We start from the raw sequence: 22,815 nt of genomic DNA, 5'->3' as shown, positions 1-22,815 counted from the left end.
CTTTTCTTTTACTTTCTTCTTCTCTCTCTCTCTCTCTCTCTCTCTCCCCCCCCTCCTCTCTTTTTTTTTAATCACACGCATTCTTAAGCAACGACCACGTTAGTCCCAGTCGTGACACTGGATAGCTTTAGAAAAGAAGCATTTATTATTATTATTACTACCATTAAGCTGTCATTTCTTTGTTTTTTTTTTGTTTTACTTTGCGCCACTACATCGCCCGTACAGCACCAAACGTCTCACTGCCACACACACAGAACCGGCGAATCTTTTGTTTCCTTACAGTCCTTCGGCAAACATTTCATCTTGCTCATAGATTTAGGTCTTGGCCTGTGTGCCTCTGGCTGTATGCTTTCTTTTTTTTCCCCACCATTTAAATATATATATATTCACTGTGCGTCTCTAATTCGCCACAACAGTTCCAGTCATCACGCACCTCATTATTATTATCATTGCTAATTTCTTCTCCTTTTTTGTCGTTTCTCTTCCCAAAACTTTTCTCTATCTCGCTTGTCGCGTGTAAACATCTGCTGGTGCATCGTCGTTGCGATCCTTTCGGCATTTGAGTGTGTATGTGTCGCTGCTTTTTATGACGCTTACTCAGTGAGTCGCCACTCCACAACAAGAAGACGAACGAATAGAGAAAGCAAGTTCTACTCAGCTACGTGGCTTTTTTTATTTTTAGTGTATGTTGGTTTCCATTCATCAGTTTTTGTCGGGAGGTGTTCTTCACAGAAGTCGCAAAGGATTTCTCTGCGTGAAGCCGCGGCTAGACGTTCATTAGCGGCAATATATAAGCGCATCTCTGGTGACCTCGCAAGTAAAACCGCCTTATTATTATTAGTGTACGTGTGTGTCTGTCTTCCTCGCTCCCTTTGCCGAGTAAATAAACGTGCTATCTCCGATATCGCTCTGCGACAAGAGCGCAAAGTGTATCACCCGTGATTTGTATTTCCTCTTTGATAGTCTACGGTGGGCAGTTGTGCTTTGCTTTGGTGTGGGATTCATGTAGATCATCACCATTCGCGGCAGCTGGAAGTAGCACATTTCATTTCTCTTTCTCTTTCTCTCTCACACTCAGACGTCAGCTGTATTGATGCCGTCCCACGAGCGCATTATTGAAGTCGGCGGCTTGCAGAACTACCGCGATCTTGGTGGTTACCTGACGCGCGATGGAAAACACGTGGTGAAGTACAAGCACGTCTACCGCGCCGACAACGTTAGCAGCGTCACCGCAGAAGGGAAGAAGCTTTTAATGGAGAAGCTGCACTTGAAGTACATCATTGATTTTCGCTGCCCTGCCGAGAAGGCGCGCAGCCCGCAGCGGTCGTGCTCTGACTTTTCGTATTTCTCTATTCCAATCGACGCCTGCGCGGTGCGAGAGGAGGTGCAGAAGTATCCTGAAGTGGACGGCGCCATGGCAGAACAGATGATCCGTCAGGTGGCCAAAACATTTCTCATTGACTTTAAAGAGGAGTACAAGTATTTCTTTGAGTTGTTGCTGCATCAGGTGAAGGGAAAGCCGGCGGTGTTTCACTGCATGGCCGGAAAAGACCGAACTGGGATTGCGGCAGCGCTACTTCTGACGGCGCTCGATGTACCGCCTGACACCGTCATGGAGGATTTTCTCTTCAGCAATCAATGCTGCGTCGCGCCCACGGGTGCATCAATGAAGGTGAGTCACTGCACGATAACGCAGGACGCCATCAACGTACTCTTTCGTGCGCAGCCGTACTTTCTCGAATTGGCCTTCGGTGAGGTGCGCAGGCGATACGGCTCCGTCACGGCGTACATGGAGAAAGAACTGGGGCTTGACAAAAAGCACCTTCAGCAGCTCCGTGGCTACTACGTACGCCCGAAATCTTCGTCATGATCGGTATATATCGTTTCTACTGTTTTCTTTCATTCCATCAAAAGCACATCAGAATTCTCTCTTGTTTGGTGGGGAGGGGGGAGGTTTGTCTGCCGGCGCGTTGCTCTTTGGTATTTTGAGCAAACCGATCGACATACCTTTTCTCTCTCTCTCTCTCCACTCAATATGAAAAAAAGAAAGGGCTCTCTTCATCGCCCCTCGTCTCGTGTATGTCCTGCAACGCAAGGCGCTCTCATCGGTTTGTGATTTTTTAAAATCTTTTTTCATGTTCATCCCATTTCTCTTTTTTTTATCTCCCAAGTTCTTTTTCTTTTTCAAGAGCGCACAACGAAGTTATGGGTATCTCGGCAGCCCTTTTTCTGCTGTGTTTTTTTTTCTTTGTCTCGACTCGAACAGTTCGATTTTCGCTTTTGATGTACACTCTATATACAAAAGGCAAAGTCGGTCGTTGTGAGACAAGGGAAGAACGATGATGCTGAAGGAGGCGACGGTGTGCACAATTTAAGGCAAAATGTGAGGTCGTTTTAACATTGGTATTGTGGGTGTTTTTTTTTTTCTCTCCTGACGACTCCACTGGAACATTCTTTCTTTCTCTTCAGCGTTTTCATTCTTTTGTTGTCGTTGTTATTGCTGGTAGTTTTTCTTCTCGCTTGCAACATCCCGCTGTGATGTTGTTTTTGTAACGTATAAGTTAGTTTCCTTTCGCTGTTCACCCGAGGATTGCACTCGCGATTCATGTCTACGATGCAACGCAAATCCTTCATAATGCGCCAAAGAAAAAAAGAATACATAAGTTTTGGGTCTTCAACAGTTGTGGCGTCACACAATTCTCTCCATCTCCATTTACCACTCTAAAACGGTGTGTACATCGCTGTTACGTGATCTCGCTCCTTCGCTTGCGACGTGCCAGGGTACTTGCGTGCCTCGCCCGTCTTCGAATGACGTAGTGTGTTCATCTATCTTATCTTGCCCTTCTCTTCTTTTTCGTTATGTTGCTGCGTGGCAGAATCCACCCCTGCTCCGTTTGGCTCCATCGACACACAGGCTCTCCATCTTCTATTTGCACGTACACAACAGGTTTTTTTTCCGCACACACACACACACACACACACGCACATACCCACACAGACCCCAGCGCGAACAATGGATTCTCCGCACGCTGATATTGGTGAGAAGCATGTGGAGTGTGTCCTCTCGCTCGTGGGGGAGAAGCGCAGCCGTGCGGTGTCCGAGACAAGCGGGGAGTACAAGGACGGCGTTGGCGAGGCGTTCCCCGGTGCGCCGAACACCACACTGAAAAGCAGGACGGAGAGTTGTGCCGTTGAAGTCGCGGAGGTCGGAGCCGAAGAAACCGCCGTTGTCGTCGTGCCCGGCGCAGAGGCCCCCATGCAGCTATCGCCAGAGTCAGACAAGGACGCCGTGGAGGTGGTGGAAGTCAGTGACTTAACGTCGCCGGAGGTCAGCTGCAACGAAGTCCACGCAGAGACAGAGACAGAAATGATGCTGCCTCATGAAGAGGGTATCTTGAAGGGGGAGCTGTCCTGTGCGACGGAAGCGCAGACGATGACTGGTCATTTGACAGCGGCAGCAGCAGCCACCGCTCCAGAGCACGAGGAAGGAGAAGAGTCAAAGGGGAAACAGGGCAGCGTGGATGCGCAGTGGCGCGACCACAAGACAGAAAAGGGGGGAGACGATGATGGAGAGCACGAGTGGGGCGCGACGCGCACCGCGTCGATCAACGAGAACGGCGGTGAAGCTCCCCAAATCGCCACAGCACCCCTCGCAGCATTCGATCACGCGAAGATGCCGGCAGATGACGCCACCATCACCCCTTTGACAGAGGCAAAAGCGCCGCTTTCACCCCTTGCGAATTCATGCGGCAACAGTGGCGCGTCGCAGACGGCGTCGCGGACGGCGTCGCAGACAGCAGAATTTGATAAAAACGACGAGAGAGACGACGACAACGACGACGAAGGCGCAACTGCCGCCGCCACCGCGGCTCCAACATTTGGCGCTTTCGAGTTTATCCGTCGTGCCTCCACCACCACCCGTGAAGCAGAAACGAACGTCTCCGGCGCGTCTGAAGCGGGCACGCCCTCCCCACCGCCGCCGCTGACAGCCGACACCGAGGACGAGATGGCCGCCTTGTCAACGACGCACCCACGTTTTACTTCCGCCTACAAAGATGACTGCGTCGTCCGCGGCGCGGAAGAGCATATGCTCGTCTAATTCAGTGCTTTGGGCTGTCGGCAGACGCATGCGCATGTGCAAGCGAGTCTGCCCGCTGCGCCTTCGTCTTCCACACAGAACGGAAAGGATAATCAGCGCCCGAATGAGTGAATGCTACCGTGCTATATAATCTCTTTTACTCATCTTCCTTTTTTTCCCAAAATTGTTTCTTTTTTATGTGTGTGTTGACTTTCGAACAGAACCCCCGGGTACGAAGTCCGAGTCTTTTTCTCACTGACCCCAACGTTTTTCGCGTTGCTTGTGGACGGCGATCTCGCCTGACACGGATTTCGTCCTACATATAGGGGTATTCCTCTCCCTCTCCCCCCCCCCCCCTCCTCATACTCTTGTTTTTCTATCAGAAACCCCTCGGTGTGTGCCTCTTCTACTTGGTAGCAGAAAACACAGCAGAACTGGTAGCACCCAAAAGAGCGATGCTGACGCTGGACGCCTGTGAAGTTTTCTTTGCCTTGAACACCCGGCTCTCTGTTTTCTGTGTAACAGATGTTGTCTGTCACTGCGATGTGGGCCACTTGGTGGACGCAGGGGCCCTTGTTGCAATAAGGGAACTGTTCACAATCAAAACCATGTCAAAAAAAAAAATTGCTGAGATGTACGTCACATCTCCGCTTTTCGCGCCGCTTTCAACGAGACTGTCGACTATTTAAAAGACTTCCTCACGAGCCGCTCTTCCTCTTCTCTTTTGTTCTTCCGTCTGCGCACAGTAAGTCAAGCGCCTCCCCTAAACCATCGGCAACACGAACAGCATCAAACCAATTTCCTAATACACTAATTTCTAAAGACAGTTTTTCTCTCCGTCACTATTGTTCGTTTTGTCGTCAAAACACTTCAAGCGCTGTCCGTCATTCCGCTCTCTACTCTGTCTTCTCTCTCCTTCCTATTCGCGCAGACGAGCACGCACATGTCGCGCAACACCGGATACGTGGAGGGGCAGGACGAGGAACGGGCGTACTGCCGCCGGCCTAGCCCTGGCTCTCAGGGATCGCCGATTAATCCCATTTCTCCGAAGGACGTCATGGCCACGAAGGTGGATAGGGAGATGGAGGGCACGTTTGAGCAGGTCGACGAGCTCGGGCCGGAGTCCAAACGTGAATCGGGGCGCGCTATGTCACCGCCGCCGCCGCCGACCGAGAACTGCATATTCAGGCTAACACGGCGCATCATGCCACCTGGTGGCCTTGCGAGTGGTGTCTTCAACCTGGCCAGTGGTAGCATGGGGGCGGGTATTCTCGGCTTGCCCGCCGCCTTTCAATCATCCGGCGTGATCACAGGCACCATCTTACTCATCATCGTCTTTTTCATGACGGTGTACACGATGCGGCTGCTGGCCCTCGTATACGAGAAGACGGGCATCCGCGGCTACGAGCTGACCGCGCGTTACCTCTTCGGTCGCGGTGGTGACATTTTCACTGCCGTGATTATGTTCCTCAAGTGTATCGGTGCCTGTATTGCGTACGTCACCAGTGTCGGTGATCTATGGCATGCCTTTCTGAACGACGACCGCGTACCGGAGCGGTACCAGAGCGATAGCTTTCAGCGCGTGCTGACCTCCGTTACCTTTGTGGTGCTGATGCTGCCCCTCTCATTGCCGCGCCAGATCAACACTCTCCGCTACTTCTCCCTCTTCGGTGTGACTTTTATTCTGTTTTTCGTGGTTTGCCTCACTGTACATTCCGCCACGCACGGCTTGAAGAATGGCAATTTGTCGAAGGTGAAGCTCTTCAACACGGGCAACGCGGCCATGGGAGGTCTGGGTCAGTTCGTCTTCGCCTTTTTGTGCCAGTCGAACGCTTACCAGGTGTTCAACGAGACCACAAAGCCGTCGGTGAGGTTTTTTGAGCTGCAGTGTTTCATCAGCATGCTGATCTGCACCGTTTTTTACTGGCTGACCGCATTCTTCGCCTACGCCGACTTTGGCGACCGTGCCGGTACGCCGTTGCTCCGCCTGTACCGTCCCCTGACGGATTACTACCTCGCTGTCGCCTACGTTGGGATTGCCTTCAAGTTGTGTGTCGCCTTCGCCCTCCACATCCTGCCCTGCCGCGATGCCGTGCACCACCTCGTCGGCTGGGATATTCGCACCGTCGCCTGGTGGAAGAATGCGCTGCTGTGCACCTTCCTCAGCTTGGTATCGCTGCTGTGCGGTTTGTTTATCCCGAACGTGAACATCGCTTCGGTCTGCTCGGCTCCTTCACTGGGTCCTTCATCGCCTTCGTCTTTCCGTCGCTCTTCTTCATCTACAGCGGTGGCTTCACCCTGCAGAAGGCCGGCGCCTTCGACTTCTTCGGTGCCCTATTTGTGCTAGTTTGCGGTGTCATCGTCATCTGCTTCGGTACCACGGCAACCATCTACGGCATCCTGTAATGTGGAAGAGAGGGCGCACACCTACATCTCTGTTGTTAATTGGCGAGAGTGAGATAGGAAAATGCAGTGCCTACCACAGAAAAGGAGATGTGAAACGTGCGTAGGTGGAGCGCTGCTGCTGACACACGTAAGACCAAAGTAAGAAAGAGACGCGAAAGGGAAAAGAGTGTCGTCTCCTTCTTGCTTTGCGGAGCGCAACTTCTTTTGTTTTTTTTTTGGCGAAATGATGAGCCATCTGTCCGCAACCCCGCCGAAAAATACTTCCAACGCTGGTGGGGGTATCCTTTTTTTTTAAATCACGCTAAACGGATACAGAGCTCCGCAGGCTTCCTAGAATCGGCATTTGTCGCTGCTTTTGTTTTTCCTCATCTTTGCGCTCGTCGGTCGATGTCTTTTTCCCGTTCGGTTTAAACTAAAAACGCGCAGAAGACAACGGAATGCAGAACGCACGGAATCTTCGAAGCCTCTTAAATAACATCTTCCTTTCTTCGTTATTGGCCTTTTTTTAAGCTGTTTGTTTCTCGCCTCTCCGCATGTCCTGTGCCAGCTTTGCTGTCACGGGTTCGGTGAGCAGACGTGAACAGAAGCTACTCACCAACTTCTTTTCCTCATTTGTTCGTGCTGTCCTGACTGTATTTTCTCCTTGTGGTCTGCTGTTTTTGTTTGTCGTTGCTGTTGTTTGTCACCGAGTGCACCGTAAGAATGGGAGACGCGTCGAGACAGAACTGCGCACGCTCAGAGCGAAGCACGTGCGTCTCTCCCCCACTGCTTATCGAGTCTCTCACAGTTGCTGTTCTTGGCAAATGGATGTGGTGTCATTGAATGCTGATTTCATACAAAACTTCAGTTGTGGTTTCTTGCTTTCTTCCTTTCTTCTTTGTTTCTGCCGCGCTTTCGATCTATTTTAACTTGAAAACCCCGCTAACGCTTTATCTTTCTTCTTCTTACTCGTCTTTTTTTTTGTTTACGCGTGGTTTACTCTTTTCCCCTTCTGTGTTTATTTCTGCAGAAGGGTGATTAGTGGTGTTTACGCAGCTCAGAGGCCAAATAGAGATGCGGTAAGCTGCGACTCCCGCGGAATAATTCAAGCGTTTCCTTTTTGGTTCTTTTTTCCCCTTCACTTCCCACTTATTATGGAACTATTTTCCTTTTTGAACTCAAAACACATCGCTTTCTTTCATTTACCACTTAATCGATCCAAGATTTCTGTTGTGGTGGTGGATGCTCTTTTTTGTTGTTGCATCAACGGAGATCGTTGAAGAAACCGAAATTGCGCGACGAAACGAGAGGGATATCGCTGGGACACCGCAGAAATGACTTTAATCTCCCTCCGGTTTTTTTAGACGAGTAGCGTCTTGCTGGAAGGGAAATGAGTTGTTGTGTGTTCATACTTCGCTCCCGAATGTCTTCGGCGTCCGTGTTGCCCTCAGGTTTGAAATGCGCAGTTTCGGCCTTATTTTCCGTTTCTTTTGTAGCTATACTTTTACTATTCTTAATGTGGCGTTGGATCTCTGCACATGCCGACGTGTGCGTACGCAGAGACGGGCAACGATCAATAACACACACACATCAAAAAGTGATAATAGAAAACGCAAAACAACGTGAGTCCGTTTTCGTAGCGGCTTTCGGCGCGGAAAAGATTCTTTCGCCGAAGTCGAGTACAAGAGTTACTCCTCTTCGCTTCTCTTTGTTTTACTGCCGCTGCGGAGACTCGAGACGGGAGCCGCACAAGCCGGTAAGAAAAGCATTCGAAGGACACGGTAAATACCGAAGCGGGTCTCGATAGAAAACAACCAAAAAAAAACGTGGATCGATTTCCGGAAGTAAAGTAATATAACTAGTACACACACACACACACACGTACACACAGACCTCTCCTCAGCCTGTAGCGCGATCTTCGTTTTCAAGCTCCTTTTCCTCACCGCACACAACGATATCGATGTAAGCGATTAAGCTCCCTTCATCTACCTATTTCTTTGATCTTTCTGTTTACATTTCTTTTTCATTTGCTTGGAGGCTCACGAAAGATTGTGACACAATTTGTGTGACGCCTGAACGGAGGCGGCAGAGGTCGATGAAGACGTTAGCAATCCTTTGCGTGCATCTAAGTGTATCGTAGGCCTCTGTGTGTGCGTGTGTGTTGATCTGTGTGCGATGCTATGCCAGTGCGTGCATGCGTGCATCTCTGGTGACTTAATTACATGTATAATACCAAACCACAAAAAACAAACTAATTGTGTTTTTTCCTTTATAAATTGTGCATGCATGTATGGGTGTCGCATAACAGCGTTGTTCACAGTCCTACCTTGTTAAACCTGTTCGTTGTCCTGTCAATGAAACGCACTGAGAAATGTGAAACACAGGCTTTTTTTTTGGAGCTTGCGAATAGAATGACCTAGCCTGAAGAATTATTCATCCTACCTCTCTCTTTTCCCCTTTTCTTGTATTCTCTTTCTCAACTGCTAGAATTCAGCAGTTCTTCTATCTTTTAGTTTTTCCCACCCGCCCAACCCTGAACTCCCCGCCCACCCAGCGGGGAAGCGTAAGGCGGGCTACCCACTTCGTAGAGTCTGTTGAATAGTTTGTTTTCTTTGCATTTATTTAACTATTGATATTTACAGTGTGTTGTATAACCAAGAAAGATAAATTTATGTAATTCTCATGTAAAGGTTTGACCTGTTGGTAGGTGATGATTTGTAGGGTGTAGGTTATTCTCGCATGAAAAGAAAACACGTCGCTGCGATGTGTTCATCTTTCTCTCTTCGCTTTGAAAATGTCTCGTTGTCTCCTTTGTGTTTTAGTGTTTCGGATCGCAACAACTTGAGAATTGCGTTCTCTGTATGCCGCTTACCTGTGCATCGAGGTATTCGCTGCGTATTTCGTGTAGGCGACGTACAACCAAGTGCTGTTGTGGGTTTTGAACCACTGTGTCGGCCGACTAACCGGTTGTTGCGTTGCGGAGGGGACCGAGAGACAGAAAAACGAAAGAGCGAGGTACGGTCGTCAGCTTTGCTGCTTCAGCGTGTACGGAGTCTGAGCCGCTGTGCAACAACGTGTAAAGAGAGACCTACCTGCGATGTTTCTGTGGTTGTAGCGGTGCTGATAAATCGGATAAAGGAAGCACCACAACTATTCTTTTTCTTTTTCATTCGGTTTGTTTGTGATTTCTTTTTTCTCTTTTGTTTTCCTCTAGCAACTCCTAAGCCTTTTTTTTTGGGACTCCCCTCCCAAATTTCGTTCGCTCACTGTAATTCGGCATCACCGCATGAATCGCCTTCTCTTTTTTTTTTCCTTCGAAAAGTCAAACACACTACCGGTTTTTGTTTTTGCGTGTGTGTGTGTACGTGATGCGCGGGAGGCAACGTAGGTCTAAATTAAAACTACAAAAAAATGCGACGGGATTCAGCTCCAGAAGGGACGTTTGTTCGTCGGTACACACTTCTCTCAGCACCGCAGCACGCTTTCCACTTCGACGATTTCGCTAAGGTGCGCACAGCAGTGAGGCTAAGGCAAATGTCAGTAAAATAGTTTTGTGTTTTCTTGGTGTTATCATTTTCTTTCGGTCCGTATGCAGATGCGTAAACGTAGGCATGGAAGACGATTGAACGTCTTTCGCCTAGTCCAGCACAGAAGCGGGATAGGAAAACAGGGTCCTGTGATGTTGTATAGGAAGTTTTTGTTTCTCTTCGCCGGATCTGCGTCATCGTTCTCTCCTTTCTCTTTTCTTTTCTCTTACTTTTCGTCTGCCTTGTAGCCCTTTTAATGTTTTCTTTCTCCTCCACAATTCGGCTGTGCGGTGCGAGTACGAGTGCGTGTCTCGTCTCTGCGTTCAGGCAACTCTTTAGAATCCAAAACGTTCGTAATTTATATACTTGTTTTGATTTTTATTAGCACCACGTAACAGCGATCCTTTTATTGTGTCACCCTTTCGCTACGTGAACTCTTCCGTGCGTGCTTTTAGTGCCTAGTAAACGGCAAACTGTGTATGTGGGGAAAGCTATGAAAACGTAAGAAATCGTAAAGAACCTAAGCGAAAGCATTCATGTTACAGGCAGGTGCGGAGCACCGCCACTACCACGTGGGTTTGCGCTGGTGATGTAAATGCCGGGGTGTTTTAACACGCCGAACGCAACTGCATCGCTCTGCAACGGGTAGGGAGTATTGCAAGTTAGCGTGCATCGCTCTGCTCTCCCGTCTTTACGCTCCGTGCTTCGGCCGATGTGGTGAGGTCTTCTCCTCCACCACTCCAACGAGACACATGTACGGAGTTGTTGCAGCTCATGTCAGTCAAGAATGGAGAAGCAAGTCTGTACTTGGTAATCGCCGTCTTTTTCTCCCTTTCTTTGCTTTTTTCTTGCTTTGGATTCTTCTACCTTTAATGGATTTATTAAAAAACTTTTTTTCTCGTCTGCGCACAGTAAGTCAAGCGCCTCCCCTAAACCATCGGCAACACGAACAGCATCAAACCAATTTCCTAATACACTAATTTCTAAAGACAGTTTTTCTCTCTGTCACTATTGTTCGTTTTGTCGTCAAAACACTTCAAGCGCTGTCCGTCATTCCGCTCTCTACTCTGTCTTCTCTCTCCTTCCTATTCGCGCAGACGAGCACGCACATGTCGCGCAACACCGGATACGTGGAGGGGCAGGACGAGGAACGGGCGTACTGTCACGGAGCCATGCCCGCCTTCCACAGCAACAGCCCTACCTTTCAGGCACCGCAGATTACCCCCATTTCTACCCAGGGCGATGGGACCACGAAGGTGGATAGGGAGATGGAGGGCACGTTTGAGCAGGTCGACGAGCTCGGGCCGGAGTTCCAGCGCCAACCGCCGCCGCCCACTCTGCCGCCATTTGTAAGGGGCGCTGTGAAGATTGTGCACCGTATCATGCCACCTGGCGGCTTTGCGAGTGGTGTCTTCAACCTGGCTGGTAGCAGCCTGGGGGCGGGTATTCTCGGCTTGCCCGACGCATTCAATTCCTCGGGCTTGGTGACGGGCACCATCTTACTCATCATCATTTTCCTCATGACGGTGTACACGGTGCGGCTGCTGGCCATCGTGTACGAGAAGACAGGCATCCGCAGCTACGAGCTGACCGCGCGTTACCTCTTCGGTCGCGGTGGTGACATTTTCACTGCCGTGATTATGTTCCTCAAGTGTATCGGTGCCTGTATTGCGTACGTCATCTGTGTGAGTGATCTATGGCATGCCTTCCTGAATGACGACCGCGTACCGGAGCGGTACCAGAGCGATAGCTTTCGGCGCGTGCTGACCTCCGTTACCTTTGTGGTGCTGATGCTGCCCCTCTCATTGCCGCGCCAAATCAACTCCCTCCGCTACGTCTCCCTCTTCGGTGTGACTTTTATTCTGTTTTTCGTGGTTTGCGTCATTGTACATTCCGCCACGCACGGCTTGAAGAATGGCAATTTGTCGAAGGTGAAGCTCTTCAACACGGGCAACGCGGCCATGGGAGGTCTGGGTCAGTTCGTCTTCGCCTTTTTGTGCCAGTCGAACGCTTACCAGGTGTTCAACGAGACCACAAAGCCGTCGGTGAGGTTTTTTGAGCTGCAGTGTTTCATCAGCATGCTGATCTGCACCGTTTTTTACTGGCTTGCAGGATTCTTCGCCTACGCCGACTTTGGCTCCGATGTCGCCTCTTCACTGCTGAGCATGTACCGTCCCCTGACGGATTACTACTTCGCTGTCGCGTACTTGGGCCTTATCATAAAGTTGTGTGTCGCCTTCGCCCTCCACATCCTGCCCTGCCGCGATGCCGTGCACCACCTCGTCGGCTGGGATATTCGCACCGTCGCCTGGTGGAAGAATGCGCTGCTGTGCACCTTCCTCAGCTTGGTATCGCTGCTGTGCGGTTTGTTTATCCCGAAGGTGAACACCGTCTTCGGTCTGCTCGGCTCCTTCACTGGGTCCTTCATCGCCTTCGTCTTTCCGTCGCTCTTCTTCATCTACAGCGGTGGCTTCACCCTGCAGAAGGCCGGCGCCTTCGACTTCTTCGGTGCCCTATTTGTGCTAGTTTGCGGTGTCATCGTCATCTGCTTCGGTACCACGGCAACCATCTACGGCATCCTGTAATGTGGAAGAGAGGGCGCACACCTACATCTCTGTTGTTAATTGGCGAGAGTGAGATAGGAAAATGCAGTGCCTACCACAGAAAAGGAGATGTGAAACGTGCGTAGGTGGAGCGCTGCTGCTGACACACGTAAGACCAAAGTAAGAAAGAGACGCGAAAGGGAAAAGAGTGTCGTCTCCTTCTTGCTTTGCGGAGCGCAACTTCTTTTGTTTTTTTTTTGGCGAAATGATGAGCCATCTGTCCGCAACCCCGCCGAAAAATACTTCCAACGCTGGTGGGGGTATCCTTTTTTTTTAAATCACGCTAAACGGATACAGAGCTCCGCAGGCTTCCTAGAATCGGCATTTGTCGCTGCTTTTGTTTTTCCTCATCTTTGCGCTCGTCGGTCGATGTCTTTTTCCCGTTCGGTTTAAACTAAAAACGCGCAGAAGACAACGGAATGCAGAACGCACGGAATCTTCGAAGCCTCTTAAATAACATCTTCCTTTCTTCGTTATTGGCCTTTTTTTAAGCTGTTTGTTTCTCGCCTCTCCGCATGTCCTGTGCCAGCTTTGCTGTCACGGGTTCGGTGAGCAGACGTGAACAGAAGCTACTCACCAACTTCTTTTCCTCATTTGTTCGTGCTGTCCTGACTGTATTTTCTCCTTGTGGTCTGCTGTTTTTGTTTGTCGTTGCTGTTGTTTGTCACCGAGTGCACCGTAAGAATGGGAGACGCGTCGAGACAGAACTGCGCACGCTCAGAGCGAAGCACGTGCGTCTCTCCCCCACTGCTTATCGAGTCTCTCACAGTTGCTGTTCTTGGCAAATGGATGTGGTGTCATTGAATGCTGATTTCATACAAAACTTCAGTTGTGGTTTCTTGCTTTCTTCCTTTCTTCTTTGTTTCTGCCGCGCTTTCGATCTATTTTAACTTGAAAACCCCGCTAACGCTTTATCTTTCTTCTTCTTACTCGTCTTTTTTTTTGTTTACGCGTGGTTTACTCTTTTCCCCTTCTGTGTTTATTTCTGCAGAAGGGTGATTAGTGGTGTTTACGCAGCTCAGAGGCCAAATAGAGATGCGGTAAGCTGCGACTCCCGCGGAATAATTCAAGCGTTTCCTTTTTGGTTCTTTTTTCCCCTTCACTTCCCACTTATTATGGAACTATTTTCCTTTTTGAACTCAAAACACATCGCTTTCTTTCATTTACCACTTAATCGATCCAAGATTTCTGTTGTGGTGGTGGATGCTCTTTTTTGTTGTTGCATCAACGGAGATCGTTGAAGAAACCGAAATTGCGCGACGAAACGAGAGGGATATCGCTGGGACACCGCAGAAATGACTTTAATCTCCCTCCGGTTTTTTTAGACGAGTAGCGTCTTGCTGGAAGGGAAATGAGTTGTTGTGTGTTCATACTTCGCTCCCGAATGTCTTCGGCGTCCGTGTTGCCCTCAGGTTTGAAATGCGCAGTTTCGGCCTTATTTTCCGTTTCTTTTGTAGCTATACTTTTACTATTCTTAATGTGGCGTTGGATCTCTGCACATGCCGACGTGTGCGTACGCAGAGACGGGCAACGATCAATAACACACACACATCAAAAAGTGATAATAGAAAACGCAAAACAACGTGAGTCCGTTTTCGTAGCGGCTTTCGGCGCGGAAAAGATTCTTTCGCCGAAGTCGAGTACAAGAGTTACTCCTCTTCGCTTCTCTTTGTTTTACTGCCGCTGCGGAGACTCGAGACGGGAGCCGCACAAGCCGGTAAGAAAAGCATTCGAAGGACACGGTAAATACCGAAGCGGGTCTCGATAGAAAACAACCAAAAAAAAACGTGGATCGATTTCCGGAAGTAAAGTAATATAACTAGTACACACACACACACACACGTACACACAGACCTCTCCTCAGCCTGTAGCGCGATCTTCGTTTTCAAGCTCCTTTTCCTCACCGCACACAACGATATCGATGTAAGCGATTAAGCTCCCTTCATCTACCTATTTCTTTGATCTTTCTGTTTACATTTCTTTTTCATTTGCTTGGAGGCTCACGAAAGATTGTGACACAATTTGTGTGACGCCTGAACGGAGGCGGCAGAGGTCGATGAAGACGTTAGCAATCCTTTGCGTGCATCTAAGTGTATCGTAGGCCTCTGTGTGTGCGTGTGTGTTGATCTGTGTGCGATGCTATGCCAGTGCGTGCATGCGTGCATCTCTGGTGACTTAATTACATGTATAATACCAAACCACAAAAAACAAACTAATTGTGTTTTTTCCTTTATAAATTGTGCATGCATGTATGGGTGTCGCATAACAGCGTTGTTCACAGTCCTACCTTGTTAAACCTGTTCGTTGTCCTGTCAATGAAACGCACTGAGAAATGTGAAACACAGGCTTTTTTTTTGGAGCTTGCGAATAGAATGACCTAGCCTGAAGAATTATTCATCCTACCTCTCTCTTTTCCCCTTTTCTTGTATTCTCTTTCTCAACTGCTAGAATTCAGCAGTTCTTCTATCTTTTAGTTTTTCCCACCCGCCCAACCCTGAACTCCCCGCCCACCCAGCGGGGAAGCGTAAGGCGGGCTACCCACTTCGTAGAGTCTGTTGAATAGTTTGTTTTCTTTGCATTTATTTAACTATTGATATTTACAGTGTGTTGTATAACCAAGAAAGATAAATTTATGTAATTCTCATGTAAAGGTTTGACCTGTTGGTAGGTGATGATTTGTAGGGTGTAGGTTATTCTCGCATGAAAAGAAAACACGTCGCTGCGATGTGTTCATCTTTCTCTCTTCGCTTTGAAAATGTCTCGTTGTCTCCTTTGTGTTTTAGTGTTTCGGATCGCAACAACTTGAGAATTGCGTTCTCTGTATGCCGCTTACCTGTGCATCGAGGTATTCGCTGCGTATTTCGTGTAGGCGACGTACAACCAAGTGCTGTTGTGGGTTTTGAACCACTGTGTCGGCCGACTAACCGGTTGTTGCGTTGCGGAGGGGACCGAGAGACAGAAAAACGAAAGAGCGAGGTACGGTCGTCAGCTTTGCTGCTTCAGCGTGTACGGAGTCTGAGCCGCTGTGCAACAACGTGTAAAGAGAGACCTACCTGCGATGTTTCTGTGGTTGTAGCGGTGCTGATAAATCGGATAAAGGAAGCACCACAACTATTCTTTTTCTTTTTCATTCGGTTTGTTTGTGATTTCTTTTTTCTCTTTTGTTTTCCTCTAGCAACTCCTAAGCCTTTTTTTTTGGGACTCCCCTCCCAAATTTCGTTCGCTCACTGTAATTCGGCATCACCGCATGAATCGCCTTCTCTTTTTTTTTTCCTTCGAAAAGTCAAACACACTACCGGTTTTTGTTTTTGCGTGTGTGTGTGTACGTGATGCGCGGGAGGCAACGTAGGTCTAAATTAAAACTACAAAAAAATGCGACGGGATTCAGCTCCAGAAGGGACGTTTGTTCGTCGGTACACACTTCTCTCAGCACCGCAGCACGCTTTCCACTTCGACGATTTCGCTAAGGTGCGCACAGCAGTGAGGCTAAGGCAAATGTCAGTAAAATAGTTTTGTGTTTTCTTGGTGTTATCATTTTCTTTCGGTCCGTATGCAGATGCGTAAACGTAGGCATGGAAGACGATTGAACGTCTTTCGCCTAGTCCAGCACAGAAGCGGGATAGGAAAACAGGGTCCTGTGATGTTGTATAGGAAGTTTTTGTTTCTCTTCGCCGGATCTGCGTCATCGTTCTCTCCTTTCTCTTTTCTTTTCTCTTACTTTTCGTCTGCCTTGTAGCCCTTTTAATGTTTTCTTTCTCCTCCACAATTCGGCTGTGCGGTGCGAGTACGAGTGCGTGTCTCGTCTCTGCGTTCAGGCAACTCTTTAGAATCCAAAACGTTCGTAATTTATATACTTGTTTTGATTTTTATTAGCACCACGTAACAGCGATCCTTTTATTGTGTCACCCTTTCGCTACGTGAACTCTTCCGTGCGTGCTTTTAGTGCCTAGTAAACGGCAAACTGTGTATGTGGGGAAAGCTATGAAAACGTAAGAAATCGTAAAGAACCTAAGCGAAAGCATTCATGTTACAGGCAGGTGCGGAGCACCGCCACTACCACGTGGGTTTGCGCTGGTGATGTAAATGCCGGGGTGTTTTAACACGCCGAACGCAACTGCATCGCTCTGCAACGGGTAGGGAGTATTGCAAGTTAGCGTGCATCGCTCTGCTCTCCCGTCTTTACGCTCCGTGCTTCGGCCGATGTGGTGAGGTCTTCTCCTCCACCACTCCAACGAGACACATGTACGGAGTTGTTGCAGCTCATGTCAGTCAAGAATGGAGAAGCAAGTCTGTACTTGGTAATCGCCGTCTTTTTCTCCCTTTCTTTGCTTTTTTCTTGCTTTGGATTCTTCTACCTTTAATGGATTTATTAAAAAACTTTTTTTCTCGTCTGCGCACAGTAAGTCAAGCGCCTCCCCTAAACCATCGGCAACACGAACAGCATCAAACCAATTTCCTAATACACTAATTTCTAAAGACAGTTTTTCTCTCTGTCACTATTGTTCGTTTTGTCGTCAAAACACTTCAAGCGCTGTCCGTCATTCCGCTCTCTACTCTGTCTTCTCTCTCCTTCCTATTCGCGCAGACGAGCACGCACATGTCGCGCAACACCGGATACGTGGAGGGGCAGGACGAGGAACGGGCGTACTGTCACGGAGCCATGCCCGCCTTCCACAGCAACAGCCCTACCTTTCAGGCACCGCAGATTACCCCCATTTCTACCCAGGGCGATGGGACCACGAAGGTGGATAGGGAGATGGAGGGCACGTTTGAGCAGGTCGACGAGCTCGGGCCGGAGTTCCAGCGCCAACCGCCGCCGCCCACTCTGCCGCCATTTGTAAGGGGCGCTGTGAAGATTGTGCACCGTATCATGCCACCTGGCGGCTTTGCGAGTGGTGTCTTCAACCTGGCTGGTAGCAGCCTGGGGGCGGGTATTCTCGGCTTGCCCGACGCATTCAATTCCTCGGGCTTGGTGACGGGCACCATCTTACTCATCATCATTTTCCTCATGACGGTGTACACGGTGCGGCTGCTGGCCATCGTGTACGAGAAGACAGGCATCCGCAGCTACGAGCTGACCGCGCGTTACCTCTTCGGTCGCGGTGGTGACATTTTCACTGCCGTGATTATGTTCCTCAAGTGTATCGGTGCCTGTATTGCGTACGTCATCTGTGTGAGTGATCTATGGCATGCCTTCCTGAATGACGACCGCGTACCGGAGCGGTACCAGAGCGATAGCTTTCGGCGCGTGCTGACCTCCGTTACCTTTGTGGTGCTGATGCTGCCCCTCTCATTGCCGCGCCAAATCAACTCCCTCCGCTACGTCTCCCTCTTCGGTGTGACTTTTATTCTGTTTTTCGTGGTTTGCGTCATTGTACATTCCGCCACGCACGGCTTGAAGAATGGCAATTTGTCGAAGGTGAAGCTCTTCAACACGGGCAACGCGGCCATGGGAGGTCTGGGTCAGTTCGTCTTCGCCTTTTTGTGCCAGTCGAACGCTTACCAGGTGTTCAACGAGACCACAAAGCCGTCGGTGAGGTTTTTTGAGCTGCAGTGTTTCATCAGCATGCTGATCTGCACCGTTTTTTACTGGCTTGCAGGATTCTTCGCCTACGCCGACTTTGGCTCCGATGTCGCCTCTTCACTGCTGAGCATGTACCGTCCCCTGACGGATTACTACTTCGCTGTCGCGTACTTGGGCCTTATCATAAAGTTGTGTGTCGCCTTCGCCCTCCACATCCTGCCCTGCCGCGATGCCGTGCACCACCTCGTCGGCTGGGATATTCGCACCGTCGCCTGGTGGAAGAATGCGCTGCTGTGCACCTTCCTCAGCTTGGTATCGCTGCTGTGCGGTTTGTTTATCCCGAAGGTGAACACCGTCTTCGGTCTGCTCGGCTCCTTCACTGGGTCCTTCATCGCCTTCGTCTTTCCGTCGCTCTTCTTCATCTACAGCGGTGGCTTCACCCTGCAGAAGGCCGGCGCCTTCGACTTCTTCGGTGCCCTATTTGTGCTAGTTTGCGGTGTCATCGTCATCTGCTTCGGTACCACGGCAACCATCTACGGCATCCTGTAATGTGGAAGAGAGGGCGCACACCTACATCTCTGTTGTTAATTGGCGAGAGTGAGATAGGAAAATGCAGTGCCTACCACAGAAAAGGAGATGTGAAACGTGCGTAGGTGGAGCGCTGCTGCTGACACACGTAAGACCAAAGTAAGAAAGAGACGCGAAAGGGAAAAGAGTGTCGTCTCCTTCTTGCTTTGCGGAGCGCAACTTCTTTTGTTTTTTTTTTGGCGAAATGATGAGCCATCTGTCCGCAACCCCGCCGAAAAATACTTCCAACGCTGGTGGGGGTATCCTTTTTTTTTAAATCACGCTAAACGGATACAGAGCTCCGCAGGCTTCCTAGAATCGGCATTTGTCGCTGCTTTTGTTTTTCCTCATCTTTGCGCTCGTCGGTCGATGTCTTTTTCCCGTTCGGTTTAAACTAAAAACGCGCAGAAGACAACGGAATGCAGAACGCACGGAATCTTCGAAGCCTCTTAAATAACATCTTCCTTTCTTCGTTATTGGCCTTTTTTTAAGCTGTTTGTTTCTCGCCTCTCCGCATGTCCTGTGCCAGCTTTGCTGTCACGGGTTCGGTGAGCAGACGTGAACAGAAGCTACTCACCAACTTCTTTTCCTCATTTGTTCGTGCTGTCCTGACTGTATTTTCTCCTTGTGGTCTGCTGTTTTTGTTTGTCGTTGCTGTTGTTTGTCACCGAGTGCACCGTAAGAATGGGAGACGCGTCGAGACAGAACTGCGCACGCTCAGAGCGAAGCACGTGCGTCTCTCCCCCACTGCTTATCGAGTCTCTCACAGTTGCTGTTCTTGGCAAATGGATGTGGTGTCATTGAATGCTGATTTCATACAAAACTTCAGTTGTGGTTTCTTGCTTTCTTCCTTTCTTCTTTGTTTCTGCCGCGCTTTCGATCTATTTTAACTTGAAAACCCCGCTAACGCTTTATCTTTCTTCTTCTTACTCGTCTTTTTTTTTGTTTACGCGTGGTTTACTCTTTTCCCCTTCTGTGTTTATTTCTGCAGAAGGGTGATTAGTGGTGTTTACGCAGCTCAGAGGCCAAATAGAGATGCGGTAAGCTGCGACTCCCGCGGAATAATTCAAGCGTTTCCTTTTTGGTTCTTTTTTCCCCTTCACTTCCCACTTATTATGGAACTATTTTCCTTTTTGAACTCAAAACACATCGCTTTCTTTCATTTACCACTTAATCGATCCAAGATTTCTGTTGTGGTGGTGGATGCTCTTTTTTGTTGTTGCATCAACGGAGATCGTTGAAGAAACCGAAATTGCGCGACGAAACGAGAGGGATATCGCTGGGACACCGCAGAAATGACTTTAATCTCCCTCCGGTTTTTTTAGACGAGTAGCGTCTTGCTGGAAGGGAAATGAGTTGTTGTGTGTTCATACTTCGCTCCCGAATGTCTTCGGCGTCCGTGTTGCCCTCAGGTTTGAAATGCGCAGTTTCGGCCTTATTTTCCGTTTCTTTTGTAGCTATACTTTTACTATTCTTAATGTGGCGTTGGATCTCTGCACATGCCGACGTGTGCGTACGCAGAGACGGGCAACGATCAATAACACACACACATCAAAAAGTGATAATAGAAAACGCAAAACAACGTGAGTCCGTTTTCGTAGCGGCTTTCGGCGCGGAAAAGATTCTTTCGCCGAAGTCGAGTACAAGAGTTACTCCTCTTCGCTTCTCTTTGTTTTACTGCCGCTGCGGAGACTCGAGACGGGAGCCGCACAAGCCGGTAAGAAAAGCATTCGAAGGACACGGTAAATACCGAAGCGGGTCTCGATAGAAAACAACCAAAAAAAAACGTGGATCGATTTCCGGAAGTAAAGTAATATAACTAGTACACACACACACACACACGTACACACAGACCTCTCCTCAGCCTGTAGCGCGATCTTCGTTTTCAAGCTCCTTTTCCTCACCGCACACAACGATATCGATGTAAGCGATTAAGCTCCCTTCATCTACCTATTTCTTTGATCTTTCTGTTTACATTTCTTTTTCATTTGCTTGGAGGCTCACGAAAGATTGTGACACAATTTGTGTGACGCCTGAACGGAGGCGGCAGAGGTCGATGAAGACGTTAGCAATCCTTTGCGTGCATCTAAGTGTATCGTAGGCCTCTGTGTGTGCGTGTGTGTTGATCTGTGTGCGATGCTATGCCAGTGCGTGCATGCGTGCATCTCTGGTGACTTAATTACATGTATAATACCAAACCACAAAAAACAAACTAATTGTGTTTTTTCCTTTATAAATTGTGCATGCATGTATGGGTGTCGCATAACAGCGTTGTTCACAGTCCTACCTTGTTAAACCTGTTCGTTGTCCTGTCAATGAAACGCACTGAGAAATGTGAAACACAGGCTTTTTTTTTGGAGCTTGCGAATAGAATGACCTAGCCTGAAGAATTATTCATCCTACCTCTCTCTTTTCCCCTTTTCTTGTATTCTCTTTCTCAACTGCTAGAATTCAGCAGTTCTTCTATCTTTTAGTTTTTCCCACCCGCCCAACCCTGAACTCCCCGCCCACCCAGCGGGGAAGCGTAAGGCGGGCTACCCACTTCGTAGAGTCTGTTGAATAGTTTGTTTTCTTTGCATTTATTTAACTATTGATATTTACAGTGTGTTGTATAACCAAGAAAGATAAATTTATGTAATTCTCATGTAAAGGTTTGACCTGTTGGTAGGTGATGATTTGTAGGGTGTAGGTTATTCTCGCATGAAAAGAAAACACGTCGCTGCGATGTGTTCATCTTTCTCTCTTCGCTTTGAAAATGTCTCGTTGTCTCCTTTGTGTTTTAGTGTTTCGGATCGCAACAACTTGAGAATTGCGTTCTCTGTATGCCGCTTACCTGTGCATCGAGGTATTCGCTGCGTATTTCGTGTAGGCGACGTACAACCAAGTGCTGTTGTGGGTTTTGAACCACTGTGTCGGCCGACTAACCGGTTGTTGCGTTGCGGAGGGGACCGAGAGACAGAAAAACGAAAGAGCGAGGTACGGTCGTCAGCTTTGCTGCTTCAGCGTGTACGGAGTCTGAGCCGCTGTGCAACAACGTGTAAAGAGAGACCTACCTGCGATGTTTCTGTGGTTGTAGCGGTGCTGATAAATCGGATAAAGGAAGCACCACAACTATTCTTTTTCTTTTTCATTCGGTTTGTTTGTGATTTCTTTTTTCTCTTTTGTTTTCCTCTAGCAACTCCTAAGCCTTTTTTTTTGGGACTCCCCTCCCAAATTTCGTTCGCTCACTGTAATTCGGCATCACCGCATGAATCGCCTTCTCTTTTTTTTTTCCTTCGAAAAGTCAAACACACTACCGGTTTTTGTTTTTGCGTGTGTGTGTGTACGTGATGCGCGGGAGGCAACGTAGGTCTAAATTAAAACTACAAAAAAATGCGACGGGATTCAGCTCCAGAAGGGACGTTTGTTCGTCGGTACACACTTCTCTCAGCACCGCAGCACGCTTTCCACTTCGACGATTTCGCTAAGGTGCGCACAGCAGTGAGGCTAAGGCAAATGTCAGTAAAATAGTTTTGTGTTTTCTTGGTGTTATCATTTTCTTTCGGTCCGTATGCAGATGCGTAAACGTAGGCATGGAAGACGATTGAACGTCTTTCGCCTAGTCCAGCACAGAAGCGGGATAGGAAAACAGGGTCCTGTGATGTTGTATAGGAAGTTTTTGTTTCTCTTCGCCGGATCTGCGTCATCGTTCTCTCCTTTCTCTTTTCTTTTCTCTTACTTTTCGTCTGCCTTGTAGCCCTTTTAATGTTTTCTTTCTCCTCCACAATTCGGCTGTGCGGTGCGAGTACGAGTGCGTGTCTCGTCTCTGCGTTCAGGCAACTCTTTAGAATCCAAAACGTTCGTAATTTATATACTTGTTTTGATTTTTATTAGCACCACGTAACAGCGATCCTTTTATTGTGTCACCCTTTCGCTACGTGAACTCTTCCGTGCGTGCTTTTAGTGCCTAGTAAACGGCAAACTGTGTATGTGGGGAAAGCTATGAAAACGTAAGAAATCGTAAAGAACCTAAGCGAAAGCATTCATGTTACAGGCAGGTGCGGAGCACCGCCACTACCACGTGGGTTTGCGCTGGTGATGTAAATGCCGGGGTGTTTTAACACGCCGAACGCAACTGCATCGCTCTGCAAC

General features: G+C 48.7%; 5 protein-coding genes across 8 annotated transcripts; all 5 read left to right on the top strand.

The window, feature by feature from the left end:
• Positions 1-87: 87 nt before the first annotated feature.
• On the top strand, positions 88-1,870 carry ABB37_00019 (hypothetical protein; the record flags this gene model as incomplete). Of its 2 annotated transcripts, none has more annotated exons than XM_015796044.1 (1): positions 88-1,870. In XM_015796044.1, the coding sequence occupies exon 1, from the start codon at positions 1,094-1,096 to the stop codon at positions 1,868-1,870; it is 777 nt and encodes a 258-aa protein (XP_015664052.1). In that variant the 5' UTR covers positions 88-1,093. The 2 variants fall into 2 exon arrangements, with proteins under 2 accessions (XP_015664052.1, XP_015664051.1); XM_015796043.1 differs by having other exon boundaries at positions 1,078-1,870.
• Positions 1,871-2,875: 1,005 nt separating this feature from the next.
• On the top strand, positions 2,876-4,099 carry ABB37_00018 (hypothetical protein; the record flags this gene model as incomplete). The annotated part of the gene is made up of 1 exon (XM_015796042.1): positions 2,876-4,099. The coding sequence occupies exon 1, from the start codon at positions 3,014-3,016 to the stop codon at positions 4,097-4,099; it is 1,086 nt and encodes a 361-aa protein (XP_015664050.1). The 5' UTR covers positions 2,876-3,013.
• A 724-nt stretch (positions 4,100-4,823) lies between these two features.
• ABB37_00017 (putative amino acid transporter aATP11) lies at positions 4,824-6,425 on the top strand (the record flags this gene model as incomplete). Of its 3 annotated transcripts, none has more annotated exons than XM_015796041.1 (1): positions 4,824-6,425. In XM_015796041.1, exon 1 carries the CDS (start codon positions 5,022-5,024, stop codon positions 6,423-6,425), a length of 1,404 nt encoding a protein of 467 aa, XP_015664049.1. In that variant the 5' UTR covers positions 4,824-5,021. The 3 variants fall into 3 exon arrangements, with proteins under 3 accessions (XP_015664049.1, XP_015664048.1, XP_015664047.1); XM_015796040.1 differs by having other exon boundaries at positions 4,828-6,425; XM_015796039.1 differs by having other exon boundaries at positions 4,833-6,425.
• A 4,476-nt stretch (positions 6,426-10,901) lies between these two features.
• On the top strand, positions 10,902-12,575 carry ABB37_00016 (putative amino acid transporter aATP11; the record flags this gene model as incomplete). The annotated part of the gene is made up of 1 exon (XM_015796038.1): positions 10,902-12,575. The coding sequence occupies exon 1, from the start codon at positions 11,100-11,102 to the stop codon at positions 12,573-12,575; it is 1,476 nt and encodes a 491-aa protein (XP_015664046.1). The 5' UTR covers positions 10,902-11,099.
• A 4,417-nt stretch (positions 12,576-16,992) lies between these two features.
• Positions 16,993-18,666, top strand: ABB37_00015 (putative amino acid transporter aATP11; the record flags this gene model as incomplete). The annotated part of the gene is made up of 1 exon (XM_015796037.1): positions 16,993-18,666. Exon 1 carries the CDS (start codon positions 17,191-17,193, stop codon positions 18,664-18,666), a length of 1,476 nt encoding a protein of 491 aa, XP_015664045.1. The 5' UTR covers positions 16,993-17,190.
• Between the last annotated feature and the right edge of the window lie 4,149 nt (positions 18,667-22,815).

Source organism: Leptomonas pyrrhocoris, assembly GCF_001293395.1.
Source record: "Leptomonas pyrrhocoris isolate H10 chromosome Unknown, whole genome shotgun sequence".
Taxonomy (NCBI): Eukaryota; Euglenozoa; class Kinetoplastea; order Trypanosomatida; family Trypanosomatidae; genus Leptomonas; species Leptomonas pyrrhocoris.
Note: the sequence above shows the minus strand (reverse complement) of the source record. Positions and strands in the feature narration are given on the sequence as shown.